The following is a 25,277-nucleotide window of genomic DNA, read 5'->3' on the forward strand; positions in this document are numbered from 1 at the left end:
TCTAACTTGCATAAGAGACAGAAGTGTCAAAAGTGACTGTGAGAACCACTAAAAGTTACTGAAATTACAGCCTTTTAAATCCTTGGATGTGCATTTTTGCAGTATTGTGACCTTGTAGGCAGACTTCATTTTTATAACTGGTTATCTTCCACCAATTCACCGCAGCAGACTTGATCCAAAGTTAACTTTAACCTCAGACAAGTCTTGGTTTCCATTGAATAGACATATCAACACATAAAATAACTGACACTTATGAGTAAGTGCAGAAAATAAACATTTTATACAAGAAATTCCATTACATTATGTAAAAGTGGGTATTTGGCTTATTCTGAGTGTGAGGAGGATAACTGGCCCTATATGCAGAAGAAACTAATTCTGAGAGAAATGTTAAGCACATACTGCAGCTATTTTTCAGGCAAAAGGCAGACAAAGGAAATCTTTATGGACATGTCCATCAGGAATGTGCAACTGCATATACCGCAAAATATACTGTGTAAACTTTAAACACAGTGTATGATGAAAAAGCTGTAAGTCGTTGTTCATGCCCAATTTGTTCTTCTGGCATTACTGTGTGGCCTATTTTTGTTGGAATGTTTAAAACATAGTCTATCAAATAAATCCACACAAGGAAGAACTAACAGAAATAGTATGGTTTGAAGTATTGTGTGTATCCACAGAAAAGCAAGAGTATATGAACCACAATCTGTTTAAAAGGTGTGGAGAACATAACCAAACCAATGGGGAACATTTTCAGAATCTCCTGAAACACAGGTGTACAAAGCTCAATATGACTGCAACTGACAGAATGTGTAACACTGCTATCAATGCAACGTTTGTGCATAGGGGAAAGGCTGTGTTTCAGCTCAGATTGCAAATGATCTCCTGAATAATATCATGCAACCATAATAAGGTAGTACCGAACGGCATGAGCAACTTTTTTTTGCATGCAACCTGGGAACAGCAGACGAAAGAGAGTATGGTGGTAGGTGGAACCAGCTGTTGTGTTAATCTTGAGTGTCTTGTGACGTCAATAGCTTGCATCACGTGACCAGTATCACTCCTAACAAAATGGCCGACAACCATACGTCATTTCACCAGCGTGCTGCATCGCATTTGTTGTGAAAGAGAAAATCCCTGCTGCAGAAATTCACCAGAGACTTCAGCGTGCTTGTGGAAGTGTGTGCATGGGTGAGAGCAGTGTTTGAAGATGGGTGAAACATTTTAAAGATAGGAACACCAGCATCGAAGATGAGCCTCGGAGCGGTCGTCCTCGAACAGCCTCAACTGAACGCAACAAGGAAAGAGTGGATGAGATCATTCAAAATGACAGGCATGTGACTGTGGACACAATAGCCCAAAAACTTGGAATAGGGCACAGTGCAGTACAGGAGATGATTGGAAGCTTGGGCTATAGGAAAGTTTGTGCTCACTGGGTCTGGCAATTATTGACCGAAGGCCACAAAGGTCAGCAAAAAGCCATCACCTCAGAACTGCTGCAGAGATATCGACACGAAGGCTATGATTTTTTGCTCTGTACTGTGACAGGTGACGAAAGCTGGTTTCACCATTTCGAGCCTGAAACGAAATGGCAGAGTATGGAATGGCACCATTTGCATTCTCCATCAGAGAGAAGGCAAAGACAGTGCCATCAGCTGCAAAGGTGATGGGCACAGTCTTCTGGGATGCAGAGGGGTTTATTCTGGCCGAATTCCAGGAACCTGGGCAAACCATCAATGCTGCTCGTTACTTCCAGATGCTGCACAAGCTCTGTCATGCATTGCACGATAAATGTCCAGGATGAAACATCAACATCCTGCATGACAACGCTCGCCCCCATGCCGCTCGCCTCACATCGAAAGCAATTGCAAAGATGGGGTGGGAAGTTCTTCCACACCCCTCCTATAGCCCTGATCTGGCACCCTCTGACTACCATCTTTTCGGATTTGTGAAGGATCAGCTGCATGGACAACGTTTTGAGATAAGGGAGGCAATTTAGAAAGCAATGTGTCAGTGTCTTTGGATGGTTGGAACGGAATTTTACATTAGGGGAATTTTCAAACTCCCAGAACGCTGGGAGAAATGTGTACAAAGAAGTGGTGATTATGTGGAAAAATAAAGAAAGGTCTGTAGATTGAGGTGGTGTATTTGGTTTGTCAATAATAAAGCATGTTACTTTACAAAAAACTGTTGCTCATGACTTTCAGTACGACCCTCGTACATAAGCTTGCATTGTAGCTTTTCTTTACCTGTACTTGTCTTTCTTCTCAATTATGTATCCGGTGATGGGTGACCCACCATCAGAGACGGGTTCTTTCCAAACCAAATCTACATGATTTTGGCTCCAATCAACTGGTTCTGGTGCTCCAGGTGCAGTAGGTACAGCTGAAAATATTACAAAATAACAATGAAAGTAACCAACAAGTAGCACAGAAACTTAAGTATTAGTGACAAGCTTATTTTATTAATTCAAACAGAAATAATTTCCAAATATTTTCAGAATTCACAGCAAGTAAATATTAGATTTAGGAACTGAAAATAAAAATGGAATTTAGTTATAGTTTAATTAACACTGACTGCATAAATTACTTTATATTAGGGTTATCAATCATTATGAATTAACTACAGGTATCACACACACACACACACACAGGGATATAGATATGTAAAATCATGAATCATGGAAAGTCACAATCATTTATAAAATTAGTAGGTATGTCTTGAACTTCTGAGACCGAATGGAGATAAAAATCTCAATCTCCATTCAAATATGAATTTTTCAGTCTTGAATTTAAAGAATTTTCAGATAACTGCTTTGCCTATTTGTAGTAGCATACAAATTTCTCAACCCATTACAATTCTAATGCTTTGCAAAGTCTCAGTGAATAACTTATCTACAAAATCTGTTCTATCAATCTCTTTCTGCCCATGGTGAGAACGTACACAACTCTATAACTGATTATTTTAATGATATAATTATTTATTAAAATCTCCAAGCAAGAAATCATTTGATATTGAAAGGATAGGTCATACACTTTAGTGAATTGTTCAAAAGCGGTTACTCTTATAACTGTGAATACAGTGAAAAAATTTGTATAGTAAAGAGAATTCTCATTCTTTTCCCAACTCTCAAATTTTTCAAATTTTCGTTGTGATCCCACATTGAACTGAAAAGACATTCTCGCTCATGCCTAAAAATTATCAATAAATTTTATTTAATTCTCTGGAAGTACTGCATACAGAGTAAGAAATACAGAGCTTCAAAGCATGCATGAAGTGCACATTAGAAAGATTACATTTCTCAATTTTCTTGTTCCAGTTCAGTGATATCATGGGTTACTAAATTTCTTCATATCCCACCCTCTTCATATGTCATCATCACTTTCCTGTGATACACTGTGTTAAAACTTATACGTTTAATTGTAAAGGAATATACTTCCCATCCGCTATAGCATAAAGCATGCACAAAGGCTCAAAATGTAGAAATACTGTTACTGACTTAGCACTTACTGGCTAACAAACAAATGACAGAACTTCAATTGCTTTAAAGATAATATACAAACAGAAATGGAGTCATCTTAATGACATGGGAGAAAGATGGGGTAGTAGATAAAAAATTAACATCTGTTACACTTTGTAAACTGCAACATATAAAACTGATTTCTTTTCTGTATTTTAAAACCCTCTATCCACTGCAGAAGTTATAAAACATCAACTATGATGTGATTTAATGACTGCACTGAAAGTGATGAATCAAGAAAAATATGGAAGGAAACAGTTGCAGTTTATTTTAAACAACTACTATCGTCTTATAATTTGATTGGAGGGACAAAGAACCAGAAAGAAATATTATTAACAATTAACATAAAGTGAGGTCAGTATTGTCACAGGAGCCTGCTTCCTGGCCTCTGTGTGCCTCTAATTCACTCAAAATATTCAGACCTCCTACCCCGTTCTGGAAGATTTGGGAAATTTTTCAGTAGACAACAAAACCAAAGTCACCCAAGAACTCACTAGGCACTTCTCCTAGTGCAATACCCCTACAGCAGCAGCAACAGCTGTCAAGTCCTTCTGAGACCCCAATTCTGTTCAGCTCAGTTCAGTTAAGTTCAGCTCACTGCAGTGCAGTGTAGGGCAGATGAGTGAGAAGTGAGTCATTAAGCATTTGGTCAGTCAGTGCAGACAGTCAGAGAGTCAGCAAATTAGTTAGTGAGTCACTTTTCTGTTCAACTAAATGCAGTGCCTAGAAGTCGAGGAAAGCAGTCAATGCAGTAAGTGAGCAGTGATATTGCTGTGAAGTAACCACTCAACAGAGAACTAATGTCTACATCATAAATGGCTATGGATGGTGGGGCAGTAAATACTGTACTTCATAAATTATTAATTTAGTCTATATTTTTACTTCTACATTCATTTGAAAAATACAGTTAGCTCTATAGGAACCTGGAGAAAATTAGTATACATACTTTAAAGATGGTAGAGATCCACATAGGATACCAGGTAACAACACTGCCCACTGTTATTTGTGAATAAATGTCTCATTTGTGAAAAGAATTGTTCAGTCATCCTCAAACTGAATTTGATTATTTATACATATTAATTTCAATAATTTATTTGAATCATTTATCTTACACAGCAATTGAGAGCAAAACTGAGAACACTCTCATCATACAGTAGGTGTATACCTAACACTAAAAGCCCGATTTTGTGTGAAACCCAGGATCAGTGCATTGAATATAGGTTCTACAAAACAGTGTAGGTGAAAGTCCAAAAATGAGAAGACAGTAAATTTAAGAAAATGCTTTGTCACTGTTGAAAAGGGTTTTAAATTTTACAGAGTGCAAACATATATAGGCAAAATATACAAAAGGGTATAAATTTAGTAACTTACTCTTGTAATAAATATTTTTAAGATGCAAGTAATGTTTGGTTTTACCAAAATTCTGGCTTTTAGGGTTAACATACATATTTGCTTGAGCAGTAAGCATGCTTTATTCACCTGTTCTGTTCTGAGTTTATTTCTTAAAATATACTGTAAAGACAAGATGTCAAGATACAGACTGCCTTAATTTTATTCAAAGAACCTCTTTTTGGTATTAAAATTTTTGTCATTATTTTTATTGTCCCTGCTGCTGTTGCAGTCTTATTTATATATTTATGTGTATTTATTTGCTCCTATTGATACCTTGATTATTTTGTCAATACTTACTAAAGGGATCCTTGGCTATGATAGATGAAAGGGTTTCCAGAGGCTCCGATTCACCCTCTTTGTTTACTGCTTTAACGCGGAATTGGTATTCATGGCCAGGGATCAAGCCCTGCACTTCCAACTCAGGATCCTTTGTTCGTCCAACAGGTAACCAAATTCCAGTGTCAGGATCATATTTCTCCACCACATATGCGTCAATAGGTTCACCACCATCATCTTTCGGCTTTTTCCATTTAAGTTTGCAGCCATCCTTGTGTACATCAGACACTTCCAATGGACCTTCTGGTTTTCCAGGTTTGGCTGTAAATTAAAAGAGACTGGATTTACATTGTGAATGTGGTGCAAGTTACCAACAGATGTAATTCCTTCTTTGATAGGAATGTCAGGGAGAACTAAAAGATCAAATTCTATACAATTGGATTCATAAAATATCAGGCCATATGCTCCAGAATAATGAAAATTTGCTGCCATATTAAGTTTACTGTATTATGAGAGAGGGCACATGGTAGCATATTTGGTTGAGGCACTATGCTACATGCTGGAAGGTCACAGGTTCGAGTCCCAATCTTCTGGAGGATAAAGGGAGGCTGGTGCATAAAGCTGTCAAAACTTAGTGCCATTTTGGAGCCACTTGTCTAGAGTAAATGTGGGATTTTTGACATCTCACAACTGTACAGACCTTCACAGCCTGTTACAGGGATAGCTTTACATTTTAATGTATTATGACATTACCAGACTTATTTATATGCTATTTATATGATATGTTTCAAATTAAAGATTTCATTTTGTTATGCTTTAACAAGTGGAGGAAAGCGTAAATTCCTTCTTTGTAAATTAACACTGATTCAGGAAATATACTTCTTTGCAATGTGGTAGGAGAATGGAACATAATTCAGACTTTGTTGACTGGATTTAAAAACTATATGTTTCACAGTACACAGTACTAATGTATAGCTTAGGGCCACACCATAGCTCAAGCGGTTAGTCACTGGCTTCCCACCGCGGCGGCCCAGGTTCGATCCTGGGTCTGGTCAAGTGGGATTTGTGGTGGACAAAGTGGTGCTAGGGCAAGTTTTCTCTGAGTACTTTGGTTTCTCCTTCCAATCTTCATTCCACCAATTGCTCCACAATCACCCTCACCTATCATCTGGGGCTGGTACAATAGGCCAGAAGTGGCCGCAGTACAAGGGACTTAGTCCCACACCACTAGCAATAAAAAAAATGTATAGCTTATGAAATATTTCAAGTTAAAATTAATTTCTTCAGTCATGTCAGCTTCCTTATTAGCCTTATCAGAACAAAACGATGGGTGTCTTAATAGTTCTTCACCACAGGACAATGTGTGAACATACTGTAATGCACTAAGTGTGGGGAGAGGGGAGAGGTAGGTCACATGCCTTTGGCACACGCCTCCCTTGCAGCTTCTTGATTTCACTGCTGCCACTACCATCACCCCTCTCCTATGTCAATTTATAGACTGTTCTCAAACTGTGCCGTCTGACAGAAGGTTCTAGAATCACTATTCCTATCACAAGTATCAAGTATGTCAAATTCATGAGTTCAGTCAGTCTGATCTAGAAGTGGCATGCAGATTTCATGTGTGATGGAACAGAGTAATGTGATGCAAGTCAGCGAATGCAAGAAGAGAATAGTGCGGTGGCATTCAGTGAACTAGTAGTGAACTAAGAAAAAGCTGATATCAAGAAGGTAAGTGTACACTGAATATAACTGCTCCAAAACAAGATATACATCACAATATAATATGAAATTCTTCAGAAGTGTGTATGCTTCTAACAGTTCTTGGGAATAATTAGAATATCTTACTGATATAGTAACATTATTTATAAAGCCATAAATGACAGTGAAACTAAAAGGAAATTTCTCTCTCTCTCTCTCTCTCTCTCTGTGTTTTTCACCATGAATATTCAAAATTGTTGAATGTCATAAGATACCAGTGAATGTTAAATTTACCAATTTGGTTGGTGCAAGCTTAATGTTTTTCTACATTTTTAAATTTATTTGGACATAAACTGATGTATGTCACAGTCACACAGAATACAGGTGCATGTTAGTAGAATGGAATGGCTACTGGATGATTCTTCTATATATGTGTGGTAATGCAGCAGTGAATGCCATCAGCAAAAACAATGGCATTTCACACAGATCACAAAATATGCCGTGATCATACATACATACATACATACATACATACATTTCATTTCATTTCACAAGTCCAGACAAATGGACATGAAGGTCGTCATACAAAATTTAAACAAACACACAGATAACAAAATAATTAAAACTAATTGTTTATGTTATGCTCCACATATTCAGAAACTGTATAAAAGGAATTATTCATAAGATATAAAAACAGCCTATTTTTAAAACTAATTCTATCCTCTTTAAGGCTTTGAATGGTTATGGGCAATCTGTTGAATAGTTTAATAGCAGTAAACATAGTACCTTTCTGAAAAGCAGAAAGATTTGAGTTTGGCAAATATAATTGCTTTCGATTTCTTGTTTTCAAACCATGAACATCTAAACCTGAACAAAATTTAGTTTGGTTATCAATCACGAACATCATCAACGAGAGAATGTATTCACATGACAATGGCAGTATATTCAGTTTCGTAAAAGATCCCTATATGAGTCTCTAGGTCCCACTCCAGATATAATCCTTATTACTTTTTTTTTGTAATTTAAAAACTCTAACATTATTCGTTGAGTTGCCCCAAAAAATTATTCCATACTTAAGAATAGAGTGGAAATAAGAAAAATACACCAATTTGATCATCAATTTGATGATAAATTTCAAAGGTTAATTACTGCCAAATAAGAAGCTAACTGCCAATGAGAAGTGGTAAATTGTTCTCGTGCTTCTATTGGTTTTATCTCTTCTATGAGCAAGCACAAGGAAACTGACTTCTCATCCTACATTTCCTTCCTGTTTTCTATGAAATCCAAAATTTCGTCAAGGTGATTGCTCTGCTTGCTATCTGCTTTACGTTGGTTTTCTTTGTTTTATTCTTTGACCCTGAAGATAAAGGAGACATTTCCTCTGAAATACTGGTTGATTTTCACCAGAGCGCACAGCATTATATTCCAGAAGACAGAATGCTTAGGAAACACAAACTCTGCAAAATTCCACGTGATATCCCCTCACTGTATTTTATGAATTTAAACAAATTACACAGACTACTGAGTTATCAGCTCAGATGGCACAAAAATTGGAGGGAACATTGCTTGTGAAGTGTGATGAAACAAGGGCAAGGTGCAGATATGTGTTAATAATTTTGTCATTCGCACAGAGCCTGAGAGACTCAGCATGTGCGTCTTCTTTAGGGAACACCAAGCCCCTCCCATTCTAGATCCTTCTGAAGAGTGTCGAAGGCTGAGGAGTAACCAAGAACCCATGAGAGGCTTCTAGAATTACCATGTCCATAAAACTATTTTTGTGAAGTGAGAAGAGAGAGTCTGAGGGAAGTTACTGTAGCATGGATATATGTAACCAGTGCAGAGAGAAACAGATATGGAGGACTGTGTGCCATGAGTGAAGAAGTTAGTTCTATGATGGCAGCGACAAGCTGTAAGAAGAGGAGAGTGCAGTGGCGTTAGAGCGAAACATTCATGGACAAGACAAATTGACATCAAGATCTCAAGTAGCTATTGAAATTAAGACAATAACTTGTTCAAAACAATGAGAAATGGTAAGGTTTAGTTATTTGACAGAAGGTATTATATGTTCTGTAATCCATAATATCACTTCCTTTGTGTTCTGCATAATATAATTTCTGATAATAATAGCAAAGTGTGCCATTTCTTGAAAAGAGAGTCTTTGGGTACATACAAACATCCTAATAAAATGAGTGTAGATTAATCTTAATTTACGTGCCATATCTGAATTTATTAAGAAAGTGCATGCAAACAAAATAATTAATTTTGTCATACAGCCCCTTTCATAGATTTAGAAGAAAATGTAGCCAAGAAATGGATTTTAAAGGAAACAGGACACTCTGTTATTTAAAAAATGATATAATTTAGGCCAGAGAATTTAAATCCCAGATGCTGAGGATGTTAAATGATGAACAAATTGACTCATTACACTTTAAATATAACTTCAAGTGCAGAAAACTGTCTCTTATGGGTATATAGACACGATTCTCATGATTCAGGAGAGATTCTAATAGAAGGATCATGATAATGAATGTTTGCTTTCGACAAATTTCAGAGAATTTTTGAACAGACAGGCAACTATTAACTCTCAAGTAGGACTGTGCTTAACGGAGTTAGTTGATAATTTCAAATAGTGTAATTTCTTTAAAAGAACAATTAAATCCACTAAAGTATATTTTTAATCATTTCATAAACAGATCCTTTTATATTTTTGTACTGTATTCCATTTTAATTAGCAGATTTATCAGAGCCCTAATTCCCTACATTTAATGTTTCTAAAATGGTGGTGTGCAATGTAGTGTACATTATGATGTACTTCAATTATGGACCACACATACAAAGTTTTCACTGCACAACAATGCAAACACAAGGGGAAAATATGTTATACTTACAAACAACAGTTACTTCAACCTCAGCAGTGTCAGAACCATATTTGTTGACAGCATGAATCTTGTAAGTGCCACTGTCTTTCCTCTCAGGATTGTCATTGAAGAACTTGGAGTTGTATGGAATATTCTCTATCCTGCGATAGCTTGTTTCTTGGATAGATTTGTTATTGAGATTCCATGTGACGTCTGGTGGTGGTTCACCGATTATCTTCACATCAAAGAAAATGGGTTCACCCTCACGTACTGTGATTGACCGCAAATTACGGCGGTCAATTTTAGGAGCCACTGTGGAAATATAAATATAAAGTTTCACTTCAGTTTTATCTTTCATACATAAAGATTTCTCAACAGCTAAAAATCAATTTGACTATAACAGAGATTCTCTGTTGGTTTTAAAATTTATTCAGAAATAAATGTACACTAATTTTAAGTGTACAAATTTTGGGCATATTTCATATTAGCGTTAATTAAGTGTCCTCACTAAAATTGTTTACAATTAGATTTCAAAAGTTTAGAGTCTTAAACTATTTATTATCATCACACTGAAGAGAACTGTATCATACCAAGAAAACAAACCCTAATTTCCAAGACACTCATCTAAATGAAATGCTTGTATAATCTGTTTCCTAAGAAGCTTCATGGAGCACAGTGAAGTGGTTATGTTGCATCATATGAGATACAGAATGATGATAATGAATGGTGTGCCTGTGTACATAATAATAAGCTGTCTATGCCTATAACCATCAAACTAATGATCTAGAGATACTGAGGAAAACTAAGAAAATTTTAATCAGATATTCCAGCCAAATACTTTTCACAAGTAGAAACAGTAACCACTAGAGAGTGAAGTGAACTTAATTTACAGACACATCTTTAAATGAGTATATGTTTTTTAAACAGAGGAAACAAATATTGACACAAATTAGTGCATACATCCTGCATAAATGTCTGCAACTTGTAGCTCTGACATCACATTTGAAAGTCAGAACAGTTTCACCATTTCTCTTAAACAATTGAATATTAAGTTAATATGAGAGATATATGAATACCCAAATTTTATACTTCAAGCTCAATTTTTGACACCAAATGAAAATTCAATTAATTTATTTTGGTCCACTAAAATTGTATCCTTATTTTTACCTAAATCAATTTACTTCATATTGAAGTCATTTAATATATCTGAAATATCTTATCTCATTAAGCTCTGTAAATTGAGCCCAAAATGTGCTTTATATATAAGAATTATAATTGCATATTTTTTAGAATTAATTTTAGTGACACAGTCATTTTGAACATCAATTTCCTTACAAAATATCAACATGAAATTCAAACAAACTGTAGATATAACATGATAATTTTCTTGAAGTCAGATTTAAATGCATTTTTTTTTATTGCTAGTGGGGTGGGACTAAGTCCCTTGTACTGTGGCCACGTCTGGCCTATTGTACCAGCCCCAGATGATAGGTGAGGGTGGAGCAATTGGTGGAATAAAGATTGGCAGGGGAAACCGAAGTACTCGGAGAAAACCTGCCCCAGCGCCACTTTGTCCACCATAAATCCCACTTGACCAGACCTGGGATTGAACCTGGGCCACCGCAGTGGGAAGTTATGGATTAACTGCTTGAGCTATGGCGCGGCCATGATTTAAATGTAAGTACAATGTGGTTATTCAAATAGTTCAATATACTTAAATATAATATAAGGTTTCAATCTTGCCAGCTCATCACTTCATCAAAATCTGTGTAAATATAATGAATACTCCTCCTTAAAAGTAGAAACATTAAGTCCAGAGAAAGTGTTTTTTCAAAATGTTCAATACGGTTACAATTAACTTTTGTCCGACAGCTTGAAGATTGAATTGTTCATATATCTTTAACTGGCAATTACCTAATTAAGAAAGTATTACAAATTGCCTTATAGATACATACATTTTCTTGGTTTGGCAGTGATGGGTTTGCTGGCTTCACTTGGTTGACCTGGGCCAGCTGCATTCACTGCACGAACCCTGAATTCATAAGCCACACCTTCCTCCAAATTGTCTGCTCGTCCCTTGCAGTCAGGCCCTTTTGTTTCACCAGCTTTTGTCCAACGTGGAGATCCTTTTTCACGTTTTTCAATCACATATCCTGTGATTGGAGATCCACCATCCTTTGCTGGTGGAGTCCATCTCAGGTCTACATGGTCCTTATCCCAATCAGTAGCTTCAGGAGTGCCCGGAGCATCAGGTTCATCTGTAAGCAGGCATAATATACAGGATGTTGTGGAAGTAGGAGAGCTGTGACTATTATGAGTTAAAATCTGGAGCCTCAAAGTGAAATTTACTGGCTTGTGAAGAAATCTGTTATAGAAATTGGAACAACAACATAGAAGTGTTAGGTAATTATTACCTTGTGAAGAAATTAAATTGATTGTGAAGAAATTTTATATCAAATTTTGGAACATAAAAAAGTTCAACATTTCATTAAATGAAGAAAGCAGTCTTCTGGGATTTGGCACCATGTATAAGTGGTGTTAACCGACGTTTCGGAGGAACGTATCGCCTCCATCTTCAGGGTAGAAGAAAAATATAAGAATTCTGCAAGCGAAGAGACCATGAGAACCGGTAGAAGCAGACTGTGTGGGAATATACACATCTATGTGAGAGCAGTGAGGTTGAAGGGGGGAAGGGCAAGTATACAATTGAAAGTGGGATGGGTAGGGGAAAGGGAGCTGGGACAAACAACCACCCCCACCCCCCTCAGCTTACGGATTAGTGCCCAGCCTTTAACCTTGCCTTTCTCTCCCCTACACAAAAACCATGCTTGTCCCAGCTCCCTTTCCCCTACCCCTCCCACTTTCACTTGTATACTTGCCCTTCCCCCCTTCACCCTCACTGCTCTCACATAGATGTGTATATTCCCACACAGTCTGCTTCTACCGGTTCTCATGGTCTCTTCGCTTGCAGAATTCTTATATTTTTCTTCTACCCTGAAGATGGAGGCGATATGTTCCTCCGAAACGTCGGTTAACACCACTTATACACGGTGCCAAATCCCAGAAGACTGCTTTCTTCATAGTCACTGCCGTGAAAGCCTCATATCTTACATTTCATTAAATACCCATATGAGTTTCCGGCTAGATATTATTTGAATTGTGTCTTGTAGAAGCATTTCCATTTCTCAGAATAACACAAAAATTCAACATCAGTCATTCCTAAAGACTCATAGATTTTACCATATTTTAAAAACGTGTATTGTTAACATTTAAATTTTCAAATTTTCCAGCAGCTATTAGATATTCTAATGCTTCTAAAAAGGTTTACACGTATTTAAAGACAAACATTTTTGTTTTATATCTACTGTCCCTTAGTCATGAACACAATTTACATTCTTTAAACTTTATTTCATAGATATCACTTACCAAATGGATTTTTTGCAATGATGGACTTGTCAGCTTCAAGTGGTTCAGATTCTCCTTCTGCATTGACAGCCATCACTCGGAATTTATACTCTTGACCAGGCTCGAGGTTATCAACTTCCATCTTTGGCTCCTTTGAGCGACCAACTGGGACCCACCGCCCTGTGTCATTTCCAGTATTAGGATCGGTTTCTATGCCATATGACTTTTTTCGGAATTTTCATTAATCAGAATGATTTCTGGTATTACAGATATGTTTCACAAAACCACAGTGTTTTACATTTTTCTAGAAGTTGGTCAAGGAGAGTACTTAACTCATTCCACATATTTCCTCATACAAAACTGTACCAAAATTCTTCTGTAAAATCCAAATATATGACCAAAACAGATGAATAAAGACTTGAGCTTTTTGGTGATTAATCACACAAATGATGCTCAGCACTGAAACTCCACTCATCTGTGCACATTTTGACTCACCTGAAAGATTATTCCTATCAACAGGCTAAATTTTGTTGCCTTTCTCTTGTAATAGACTTTACAAATATTTTTTAAATCTAACAGGAACAAAGCATATGATGAATATAAAATTCAAGATTATATTTCTTAATATGACCAGTTATATATCCATTTACTTTCAAAACTGTTCAGATGAATGGGTATTCTATTCCACTGGTATGATTATACACTTGCTGTTCATGTTGATAATTATGCATTTAGAAACTACTATGTTTCTGGTGATAAATAACAATAGCCAAGTATGTATGTATGCAACATACTCACAGATTAAACGAGACAAATGTACCTGATTCTGTGTCCATTTTTTCAACTACATAATGCTCTATTGGTGAACCACCATCATCTTCAGGGGCATTCCATTTTAGATTACAACCCTCCTTGTGAATATCTGAGATCTTCAAAGGTCCTTCAGGCTTGCCAGGTTTATCTGCATACATAATACAAAGCATTGTTCTCTGACAGACAGTTGTAATTGAAATATAGAAGGGCAAAATTTAAAATCTGTTACATTTCATCTAATATTTTGCAAAATGATAATATAACCAGATTTTTATAGCAGCTAATGAATTAATCAAAACACAATTATATCAGTGTTTTTGGGCCTGGAATAGAGAGATATTTTAGGAACCATCATTTACAGGCATAGAAGAAAAATTTTGCATTTGAGAATATTCAGAAAGGATAATGTAGCATGTATTATACAGTTGCTATGCAACAATTGTGAGAAGTAATATGCATTGCTTGGTAATGGTCAGTAAACATTTTCCAGTGGAAATGATATCCAGTATATCAATAGGAAACCATCCATGACAACAACAGAAGAACCGTTGGAGGTTGTTTTCTCTGTTTGGTCTGCCCCAAGGCCATATAGCAAGGATCCCAGGCTGGTTGAGTGGCAGTTTAGTTGAATAAAGTGAAAAGAAGTAGTTGGTTGGTGACTGAGAGAGTTCATCTGAGTCAAGCTCTGCACAGAAGGCTGAGAAGAGATGGCACTAGAGTTATATTGACAAGTGACAACAGTTCAGTTGTGGGATATTTGCTGGACAGTAACAACTTGAGCATGGAACCTGAAGAATCTCTATTGGTAGGATCTGTTACCAGGCAATGACTACTGGAGACTGTAACAGTCTGAGAACACTACTGTGTGTGTAACAGTAAACTGCGAGTGTAGTCATGAGTCATTTGTTCAAGTGATCAATACATAGTCACCAATCCAAACTCCATCTATAGTCAACCCTAAACTGGGACAATAATAAGAATTAAATGTACATAAGGTCTTGATTGTATTTTTCTTGAATCAGATGTTATGCATTAGAAATTTACATCTTTGCTTATAGTTCAGAAAGTATCTAGTTGTAGGATTAGTGGTGGTGACAGAAGTTTTCATAACTTTTCTTGGTCCCATTAGGCAAGTGATAAATGTGTTGACTAAAACAGGATATGAATGAAAACTTCAAATCATTTCAAAACTCCTGACCACATTCAAGTAACCACTTTCTCTATAGGACCAAAATATAAAATATATCCATCTGACCCATTCCTTTTTATTTCATTACAATTAACAAGAAAAGAAATGGCTTCTTATAAAAACAGTGACTGACTATTTTGTTTCTTTCATTAATTTAATGATGCAATTCTGTCGAAGGTTTTATATAATAACTTAAAATGATCCTACAGAGCACCTGAATCGATATCTGCAAGATGAAAGACAACATAAGTGGAAGAAGTAAAATCGATTGTGAGCTTATTTCCTCTTCTGTTATGACCCTCTAAGCAAGAGCTCTTTGCCAAATAAAGAGGTCACTGGGTTCTGAAGTCATAATTTCTACTTAAACAGATGAATAATTTACTGGGAGTATATAATGAAAATGATAGTGACAGTGGTGATTGTGAGAGTGATAATGACAATGACAACAGTGATGTTTAAGGTACTGGTGGTGGTTTTGGAAGTAATAATGGCATTGTAGATGGAATGAACAAATGAACATACCAAGTACTGTTACTTCAACAGCAACCTCATCTTTTCCAGAACTGTTTTCAGCTTTGATTACATATGTCCCTGAATGCTTCCTTGATGCAGGCATTATGACCAGTTTTGTCTTGTAATCTTCATTATCAATGCTGATGTCATCTTTGGAATCAAGACGAGCCTTGTTGAGGAACCATGACTTGCTTGGAGGAGGCTCCCCACTGATCTTGACATCAAATCGAATATTCTGACCAGCTTTTATTGTCATGTCTTTCAGTGTACTACGATCAATGCGTGGAGGAGCTGAAATAATTACATTTATGTCAAGTTTAACTTCTGACTACAAATTATTTTTCTATGTGTATGCTTAGAAAACACACAGCCATTAAATTAATACATTTACATTATTCCCTACTGAAAACCATCACAACACAACAATCAATAATACGTGTAAGTAGTAAAAAAAATAATACATTTGCATTAACAATAGAGTAATAATATGATGGCATGGAATAAAAATAATGTGACATGTTGCGCCAAGCCGAGCCCCCCCCCACACACCAGCAGTGACGCGTCGGGTGAGTCAGCGCTCCCCTCCCCCTCCTCCGCACGGTAACGAAGCCCGCCCCGCCACTCCCCTCCGCGGTGACGTCACGCGGTGACGTCACGCGGTGACGTCATGCGGTGACGCGGAACTGCTTCCTACTGTGACGTGGAACGTAACAGGCAATCCTGCGGCTATATAAGTAAGCTGCAGTGCCGGTACGAAGACAGTTCTAGTGTGGCTACCGCAGAGTTGTACTGAGTCAGTCAGCGAGTCCTGGACCTATCGTCGAGTTAGCCAGCAACCAGTCAGTTGTATTGTGGCATTTGGAGTGTACTAATTGTGATACTGCAGGTAGCAGTAATCGTCAGATTGTAATTTGGGTGATTGTATGAGCGAATGTGAAATAAAATTCGCTACATCAAATACATCGAGAAGTTATTTGTCGCAATATACCCCGCGACACGCGACAATAACATAGTCTTTCCATAATTATTGTTCTCATTTATGCATTACATTTTAAAGGTTATGATATTCATAAATAAAGTAAGTAAGTAAAGCTATCCCTGTAACAGGCCATGAAGGCACATAGGGTTGTGAGACGTTGACCATGTTTCACTATTTCTATTTCTTCACTGACTTCAGTTCCTTTCATTGAAATTTATTCATGTTATGAACACCTTTCTTTGATGATGGATTATAACAATATAACTGTATTTATAATAACATTCATGTAATAATTCTTGTTTATATATAAAATATCTCTCATTTGAACATTTTGGAATGAAAATGAATATTGTAATTTAATAATGATATTAAGTCAGACTCACCAAACCGATCCTTGGCAGTAATGGTATCACTAGGATCACTTGGTTTGCTCTGACCAGCTTTGTTGACAGCACGTACTCTGAACTGGTACTTCATCCCTTCAACCAGATCGGGAACTTTGGCTTCACACTTGTTCCCAATGACCTCAACAGCTTTCTGCCATTTAGAACTGGAAATTAATTTTTAAATATTCTGAACTTTGTGTCTCACAAAGTATCACAGCCTATTAGCCATGCTCAAGTCCTAGACAAGAAAATTTAATTTACATGATTTATTATAGTAATACCATGTATCATACAATTTTCAACTCACTGGGTAATTTTCAAGAGATTCAGCAATAAGACTATTCTATTGGAGTCCATCCTACCATCTCAGTTTCAATATCCTGCTCTCAACAATATCATCATCACAGTCCTATAAATTGTTTCAGTGAAAGAAATATTACAACCATTCAATTCATAAGCTAAATCTTTATTCTGTCACATAAATTATATCTGAAAATATGAAACATTTACAAAAACAAAAATTTTAAAAATAAGAGCCTCAAACTTNACAGATTTGGGAGGAAGGAGGTTTAAATGTCAATCCACAGGACAGCTACACTGACCGATTTCTTAAGATTTTTACCTTAGTTCCTGTAGGCAAATGCCAGGATAATATATTAAAATGTGTTATAACCACTTTATTACACGTTCATTCCAATAAAACCACTGATTTCATTGCTGCAGAGAGGAAAGATAAGTATGTAAAACCAAATCCATTTTCCATACTTGTACCAACTATAACACATTATGCACATTATCTTACATAAACTCTCCAGTACCACTTATAGGATTTGAAGATGATGTATGCTAATAGACTACTAACATTATGTATTTACATTTTGACTCACTCATAAATTTCTTCCGAAGTTAAGTGAAGCATGTTATACAGTTAGATCTATGTTATATAACAGCAACACTGACGCTCTACAGTAAGTTCATTTTGTCTATTTTCACACTATAATGAAATATGGAACAACTTTCAGGGTAGTCCATCTAATAGCAAAATAATATTTATACTACAAAAGAAAACTGTTAGAATCATAGCAGGAGACAGATCTAGAAATTTTTATATGTGTAGAAGTCTATGTAGGAGATTAAAGGTCATTCCCCTTCCATATAAATGAATATACATTTTCATTAATGAACTTCATTGTAAATAACCAAGAGCACTTTCAAACTAATTCAGCTGTATACAGTATAACACAAGGAACAAGCATCATCTTCATAAACCTGCCAATCTATCATGTTTCTGGCATCAAAAGTTTCAACAATCTACTATCTAATCTAAAAGGTCTTATGAATGAAAAGCCACAACTTAAAGTAGCACTAAAAGATACTGAAATACACTCTCCTCCTGCTCTGTTGATGAAATCCTGTTACTTTAAAGTTACTCATAACCTCCTTAAATATTAGCATGAATAGCATATGTGGACAGAAATAATGTTTATGTGTGGATCTACCTGAAAATTTGAATATTTTATATGAACACTTAGCCTAGTTTTTATTTTTGATTACTTATGTGGAAGCTCAGATGTAATAAATTGTATGTATTATGTTTTTATAATTCATTCCACATTCTAAGGTCATTTTTGACTAACTTTGGTTCCATGCAATGTAATATACAACAAACCAACCTTCCATTCAATGGAACATAAGACTGGAAGCTAGAAAAGCAACAATAAATCAAGCAATCAAAGGCAACGTAGGAGGGCTTGTATGATGACAGGTATGTCTATAAATGTTGTATAGTTTAACTGGCCCCTCTAATCAGACAGAATCATTCTATATGAAGTAAGTGTCAATATTTCCAGAAAAACCTGTTTGTTGCATACCAAATTTAAATTTATTCAATATTATTCTTAGAACAAACTGAGCTGTATTGCAGCAAAGTAATGCTATTAACACATCTACAAACTTTTTATATCCTAAGAAAACAATCACAAAACTAATAACGACAGCTTCCTATGCACACTTGGCACTTCTACATCCTGGATGATGAAAATATAATTGCCATTATCACATTCTTCTCTTCAACTCTAATCCTCATGTATTAATAACTGACTAAAATATATGACTAAATTGTATGGTTAAATTCATTTCTAAAAATACGTATAAATGAAAGGCTGCCTCTGTGGTCTAGTGGTCATGGTTTCTGGCTACAGATTCAGAGGTCCTGGGTTCAATTCCTGGCACTACCAGATTTTCTGAGAAGTACTGGGTCTGCAATGGGGCCCACTCAGCCTCGTGAGGATAACTGATGATCTACTTGAATGGAAAAGTAGTGTCTCCGGTCTAGAAAACTGAGATTAACAGCCATGGGAATTAGTGCACTGACCACGTGAAAGCCATGGATCTTTTTTTTTTTTAGTTTATGTATAAATGGATAAGTATATTCTAGTATAGACATATTACTTATTTCTACAATTGTTTTAGACTACCCCACCAAGTGTTGAAGAGTTACCAGTGATTCCCTTTCATGCTTATGCAGTTTTCATGTACAAATTGGCACGGAACACCTTACTCATTTTGTGAATAAATTAAGTTAATTCCCATTCTTACAAAAACAATTGTGTTTAAGGTTAAACTTTTCATGTTTGAAAGAAAGATAAGTTATGAGCCATCCAGTATAACTGGAAAATACCATCTTTTATTTATCTTATATAATTAAGATTATATTCAACATGGAAAATATAGTCAGAATTACTGGGTTTTTGGATTTTATCCATCATCTGGTATTACAGAAAATAAAAAACATGAAGTTTCGGAAAGAGATCCAATTTCCAAAACGTAGTGTTTTCTATTTTCTAGAATACTGGACGATGGAAAAAGCCAAAAAACCCAGTAATTGTGAGTGTTATACTCCACCGTCAGAACCCTTTACAATCTAGGAAATATGGTGCTCACGAAAGTATAATACACTACTCTAAATTAGGGTTCAAGATACTGATATTGTACATTCAGTTAACAGTACCTGTACTGGTCTTTCTTTTCAATAATGTATGAAGTAATCTGAGCACCTCCATCAGATTTAGGTGGCGCCCATTTTAGGTCAGCCTGGTGTCTGTTCCAGTCTTTAACATCTGGTTTGCCAGGTTTATCAGGTTCACCTGGAAAGTATTATTCTAGTTGTATAACAGCATGATATGCACATGGCAAGAGTCATGAAGGAAGTATTTCATTTACAATTTACTAATGAATTGAATATGCTCATGTTATAATATATAGGATTCAGGAAGTTCTGATTATCAAACCCAGCCAGAAAACTGGCTATCCTGCCTGAAGCTTCTCAACATTTTCCTCAGTCCCTAAACACAATTCTGGAATAACATCTTAAAATAGGTCATAACTAAGGCCTTTCTATTTATCTGACCTCATGAGTCAGTTATGATGGATTTTACATGATAGCAGTGACTATGAATTTTGTGATTTTATGGGTTGTAACACCATATAGTTTGGTATAAGTCCATCAATGTTTTGGAGGACAGCAGTGGACTTCTACTAATATACATGCAATATAACCCAGAAGATTATACAATACATGCTTCAGTTATTCTAAACAATGGCAAACTCTCTAAAGATTTACATCAGTCAACTTCAAAATCACTCTGAACAAATGGTCAAATTAATTTAAGATGCAATCAAATATACATGTGGAATAGGAAACTGAGCAGACAGAAATACATACTGCTGAGAAATATGCTCATGAAATATAAATAACGATCAAAAATTTTAAACTGAATTCTGATCTAATTTTGGCGGAACTGTTCCATAAGAATGAAAAAGACTATACAGTGGAAATCCAAGTTAGTGTTCCTCAATTTAATATTTTACTTTGTTTAACTTCAATGATAAAATGCCAATAATCTCAGTGTTAGATTATCTCTATTTAAGATTTTCTTCAATTTAGTGTTCAAATCCCAACAGAACTGACTCAAGCAGGAAATGAAACACTATGTTCTGATATCTCTAAGCTCATAAATTACATTGGGAGTAAGGAAGAATATACAAAATTATAATTGTGCCTGCATTTTTGTATGGGTATGAGACTTGGTTTCTGACATCAATGAAAGAACACAGACTGAGGGTGTTTGAGAACAGGATGCTTAGAAGAATATCTGGATCCAAGAGAGATGAAAATAAGAGGAGGCTTGAGAAAACAGCATAATGGGGAACTTCATAACTTGCACTCTTTGCCAAATATAATTAGAAAATCAATGATGAAATGGGTAGGGAATATTTAATGCATGGAACATAAGAAGAATGTGTACAGGATACTGGTGTGAAAGATAGAAGGGACTGGCCCACTAAGAAGATCTAGACATAGGTGGGAGTACAGACTTGATTCATCCAGCTCATGATATAGACAAGTGATGGGCCATTGTGGACATGTTAATGAACCTTCTGGCATTGTAAAAGCAAGGAATTCTTTGAAAATTTGGATATCAAGAAAGAGGTGTTACAGGTACTAGTTTGAGCTTACAGTATGGATTCTTAGCCAGTGTTGGAATGTCGGTTTCAAGTGGTTCTGATTCTCCTTCGGCATTCACAGCCTTTACACGGAACTGGTATTCCTTCCCTTCATTTAGTCCAGAGACCTGCAGCAAATAAATAAATGTACAGCAGACATCACCTAAAAAGATCACACTTAAAGTGGTTTCCTGCTTAAAAACTAACATTGTTGGGTCACAAAGTGAGCCATAAAAATAATGCATTTACATCCTGCTTAAAATATTCTTACATAAGAAGTTCTCTTGCCTAAGTACAGAAATTTTTAAAACATGCAGTAAACATTTTACCCATTTAATAAGTTAATGTCTGTTATACTGTATACATTACTTACTTACTTACTCGTGGAGCTGAGCCCTTCTGGAGGAGCTGCTAATTCTGCAGCTACTCAAGAATTTCCCAGCATTTTATAGAACCTGAAGTTCATTACCATGTTCACAAGAGCCCTCCACTGGTCCCTATCCTGAGCCACATCAATCCAATCAGTATCATCCCATACTATCTCTCTAAGATCCACCTACCTACGCCTTTGTCTTCCCAGTGGTCTCTTTCCTTCTGGCTTTCCCACCAATATCCTATATGCATTCCTCATCTCCCCCATTCATGCTACATGCCCTTCCCACCTCATCCTCCTTGACTTGCTCATTCTAATTATACTGTACAGATACAAAAAAAAAATAGAAACAAAGTAGATGGTCACACAGATCAAACATTTTGCAGTGCTTAGCAGTGCTCAATAGTTTTATAAATACCAGAATATGGGCTGAATCAGAGGCAACTTTCTGACCTCCACCTGGTTAGCTATTAAGGTGGTCCTTATGTACAAGGCTACCTCTGATGAACATGTATGTTGAATTTTGTTAACTCACATGAAAGTAAACTGACTTGTATATTATACATAGTTATATGGATTGTTGCAAAAAAACATAAAACATAAGGTCTTATCAGTTTATGAGAAACTGGAGTCATTAAGAAGGAATAATAATACAGGAACATAATACAGAAAAACGTGGAACTACTCAGCCTGGGGGAAGAAAGTTAACAACTTCTAAACATGAGAAGACAGTCAATGCTCCTAGAGTGGTTTAGGAAGAAACAGGCATTACTTATGCCAATACAAGGTCCAACATTGAGACAAAAGTCTAAATGAATAGCTTTAAAGCCAAACACTGAACTCAACAGCTTCAAAGGGATGGCTTGATTAATTCATAAAATGGGCAGGGATTTGCTATGGAATCACAAGCACAGATTCCAAAAGGGTAACTGAAGAGGAAGTAGGTGCATGGAAGATGGGAGTGCTAACATAAACATCTGAATAGAAGGATATATTTAACACAGATGAGTGGTGCTTGTTGTTATGCCTACTCCTAGATGAAATGTATGTTTTTACAGATGAAGTTGTCATGGGGACAAGAAGAGTAAATACAGTATACGAATGGATCTGGAAATATGCCACTGCTGATAAATAGAAAGCCAGAGAAGCCAAAATGCTACAAGCATGTGAAATTCCTTCTATATTATTATTATTATTATAGGGGGTGGGTTTCTCCATGCACCAGGACCAGTGGTCTATTGTACGTCCCCCTGTGATATTCTACCAGTCTCTGTACCCTACCGATACTGGTGCGTGCCATCAGTCCCGACTCAGCCAGCAAGTTCGGCCTCTACTGGCTCAGCGGTATCTAGATGCTTCCCCCATCTACCAGAGGCGTTAGAGACTATTGTTGGGCGGGAAATGTCCTTAATAATTTGGCTCAGAGGCCTTCTTGGGGCATGAGGTTCTTTTACGTGCCATAAAGCTATGACACAGGACCCACGGCTTAAAGTCCCTCCCGGAGGACTTGTTCCCTGAATTTTTCCGCCCTTAAAAATTCCACGACCTCCGCCGGGTTTGAACCTGCGTACCTTGAGTCATGAGGTGGGAACGTTACCCCTAGACTGCGGAGGCCGCTTTCTTTCTATATACTCACAGTTACAAGAGTAATAAGGCAAAATAGATCACTGAGGTCGCAGTGCAAGGGCCAAGAAGGCCCACCCCTTATACATTCATTCATATACAAGTGTAATTCATGGATTCTTGGAGATCCTAATATGTTTGGAGGGGAAAATGGCACCAAATGCCGCAAATACTGTCATTTGTAGGCCAGTGTAAATTTCTACTTCCTTAGTGCATTTCCTGATGTGACAAGGGGCAAGTCCAGACCGGCTCTGGGGCAAACATAGCCTTCTACAGAGTGGGTATTTGGAGCTGTTTCCTGGGAGTGACACTGCAGAGGAGTGAAGCTGATCATTCACCTCCAACTAGTGCTGAGATTAAGAATGGTGGAACCATAACTCCACTTACCCACACATCTTCAAGGTATGCCAATAATTAATTAACCCCATGGATAGCTTTACATCCTTACCTCTTGTTTGAAAGATAAGCAAAACAAATGATGCTAAATATATTCTTCAAGACAAAATAATATTTCAGAACAATCAAGCCTGTGTATTACTGTATATTTATCCCTTTGCTAAGTGTAAAAATATAGTGTTTTGGTACCTCTTCATTATACAAAATATCTGGTGTGATATGGGCCATAGGGGAGCTAGGATTTGATAAAATGCTGAAAAATATTAAGAAGAAAATTTGCTGCAAACCTCAACCTCAAGTATTCAATTTATTTTTTCTAGAAGGAACTGTTATGGCACTAAAGTATTTATATATCAATAATAAAATATTACAACGATGCTGCCAAGGTGATATAAAGACAAAAGGGAGAAAGGATATGAGGAAGTGGTAGTGGAGAGCCACGCAGAACGTGAAACAGGGATGGTGAATGGAAGCATTTTTTTAATGTACTTGTAAAGAAAAAAACATTGCTACTGTAGCAAAATGTTGCAAGTCCAGAAAACCACGTATGCATATGGAGCCCCACAGATGTTTGTGTGTTCACTGCAGTTAAGTACTGAAACTGGTATCCATATTATTGCTCACACATGTGAATGTGGGTCCTAAGCCAGTGTGCAAACATCAAAACGAAATGCTGCTGGGATAATAGGTGTGAGTGCAGCATGCATATTGCCCTGAAGTGCAGTAATGTTTCACTTACAGTTACTGTGTATCAATATGTGACATGTTAGACAATGGTCGCAAAGCAGGAAAACCACAATGATAAGCAAGTGGCATTAGTACACTGTACCTACAGTCAACTGCAGCAAGTGGTCAGTTTCTTGTGTATGTGCTACAGTTATAAAGCATGACTTTGTTACTTGTTGAGTGGACAATCAATGGTATGCACAAACCATATGAGAAAGCCAAAATGATTCTCCTCCATGCACCAGGTATAAGTCAATATGTGACAGCAGGTGAGTATCACTGGCACCAATCAGAGGAACCATGAATTTCTCATAACATGATTTGTGTCTTTATGCCCATTTCATGCAGGCTGGGAATGTGCAAGACAGATCACAGACAGGATGCCTGTCACAGAAAAATTAATATGTAAGATTTGAGGTTTTCACAGCAGTGACTATGAAGAAAGCAGTCTTCTGGGATGTGGCACCATGTAGATGTGGTGTTAACCGATGTTTCGGAGGAACGTATCACCTCCATCTTTGGGGTAGAAGGAAAAATAAGAAATCCACATGCGAACAGCCCGTGAGAACCGGTACAAGCTTTCTTCAAACATTAGTATGTTACGTACGTCTGCTTCTGGTGTTTTGC

At 36.6% G+C, this 25,277-nt stretch overlaps 1 protein-coding gene across 1 annotated transcript in view; it reads right to left on the bottom strand.

The window, feature by feature from the left end:
* Window positions 1-25,277, bottom strand: part of LOC111861309 (twitchin) — a gene marked incomplete at both ends in the record, with an annotated part of 109,968 nt that overhangs the window by 20,892 nt on the left and 63,799 nt on the right. The window contains 11 exon segments of the mRNA XM_033750327.1: window positions 2,247-2,382; window positions 5,207-5,506; window positions 9,772-10,053; window positions 11,697-11,999; window positions 13,168-13,326; window positions 13,967-14,107; window positions 15,671-15,952; window positions 17,024-17,190; window positions 20,037-20,172; window positions 21,546-21,660; window positions 25,258-25,277. Of these exon segments, the coding sequence (XP_033606218.1) occupies window positions 2,247-2,382; window positions 5,207-5,506; window positions 9,772-10,053; window positions 11,697-11,999; window positions 13,168-13,326; window positions 13,967-14,107; window positions 15,671-15,952; window positions 17,024-17,190; window positions 20,037-20,172; window positions 21,546-21,660; window positions 25,258-25,277 (2,041 nt within the window).

The sequence above is a fragment of the Cryptotermes secundus genome, unplaced genomic scaffold (genome assembly GCF_002891405.2).
Source record: "Cryptotermes secundus unplaced genomic scaffold, Csec_1.0 scaffold1599, whole genome shotgun sequence".
NCBI classification, from domain to species: domain Eukaryota; kingdom Metazoa; phylum Arthropoda; class Insecta; order Blattodea; family Kalotermitidae; genus Cryptotermes; species Cryptotermes secundus.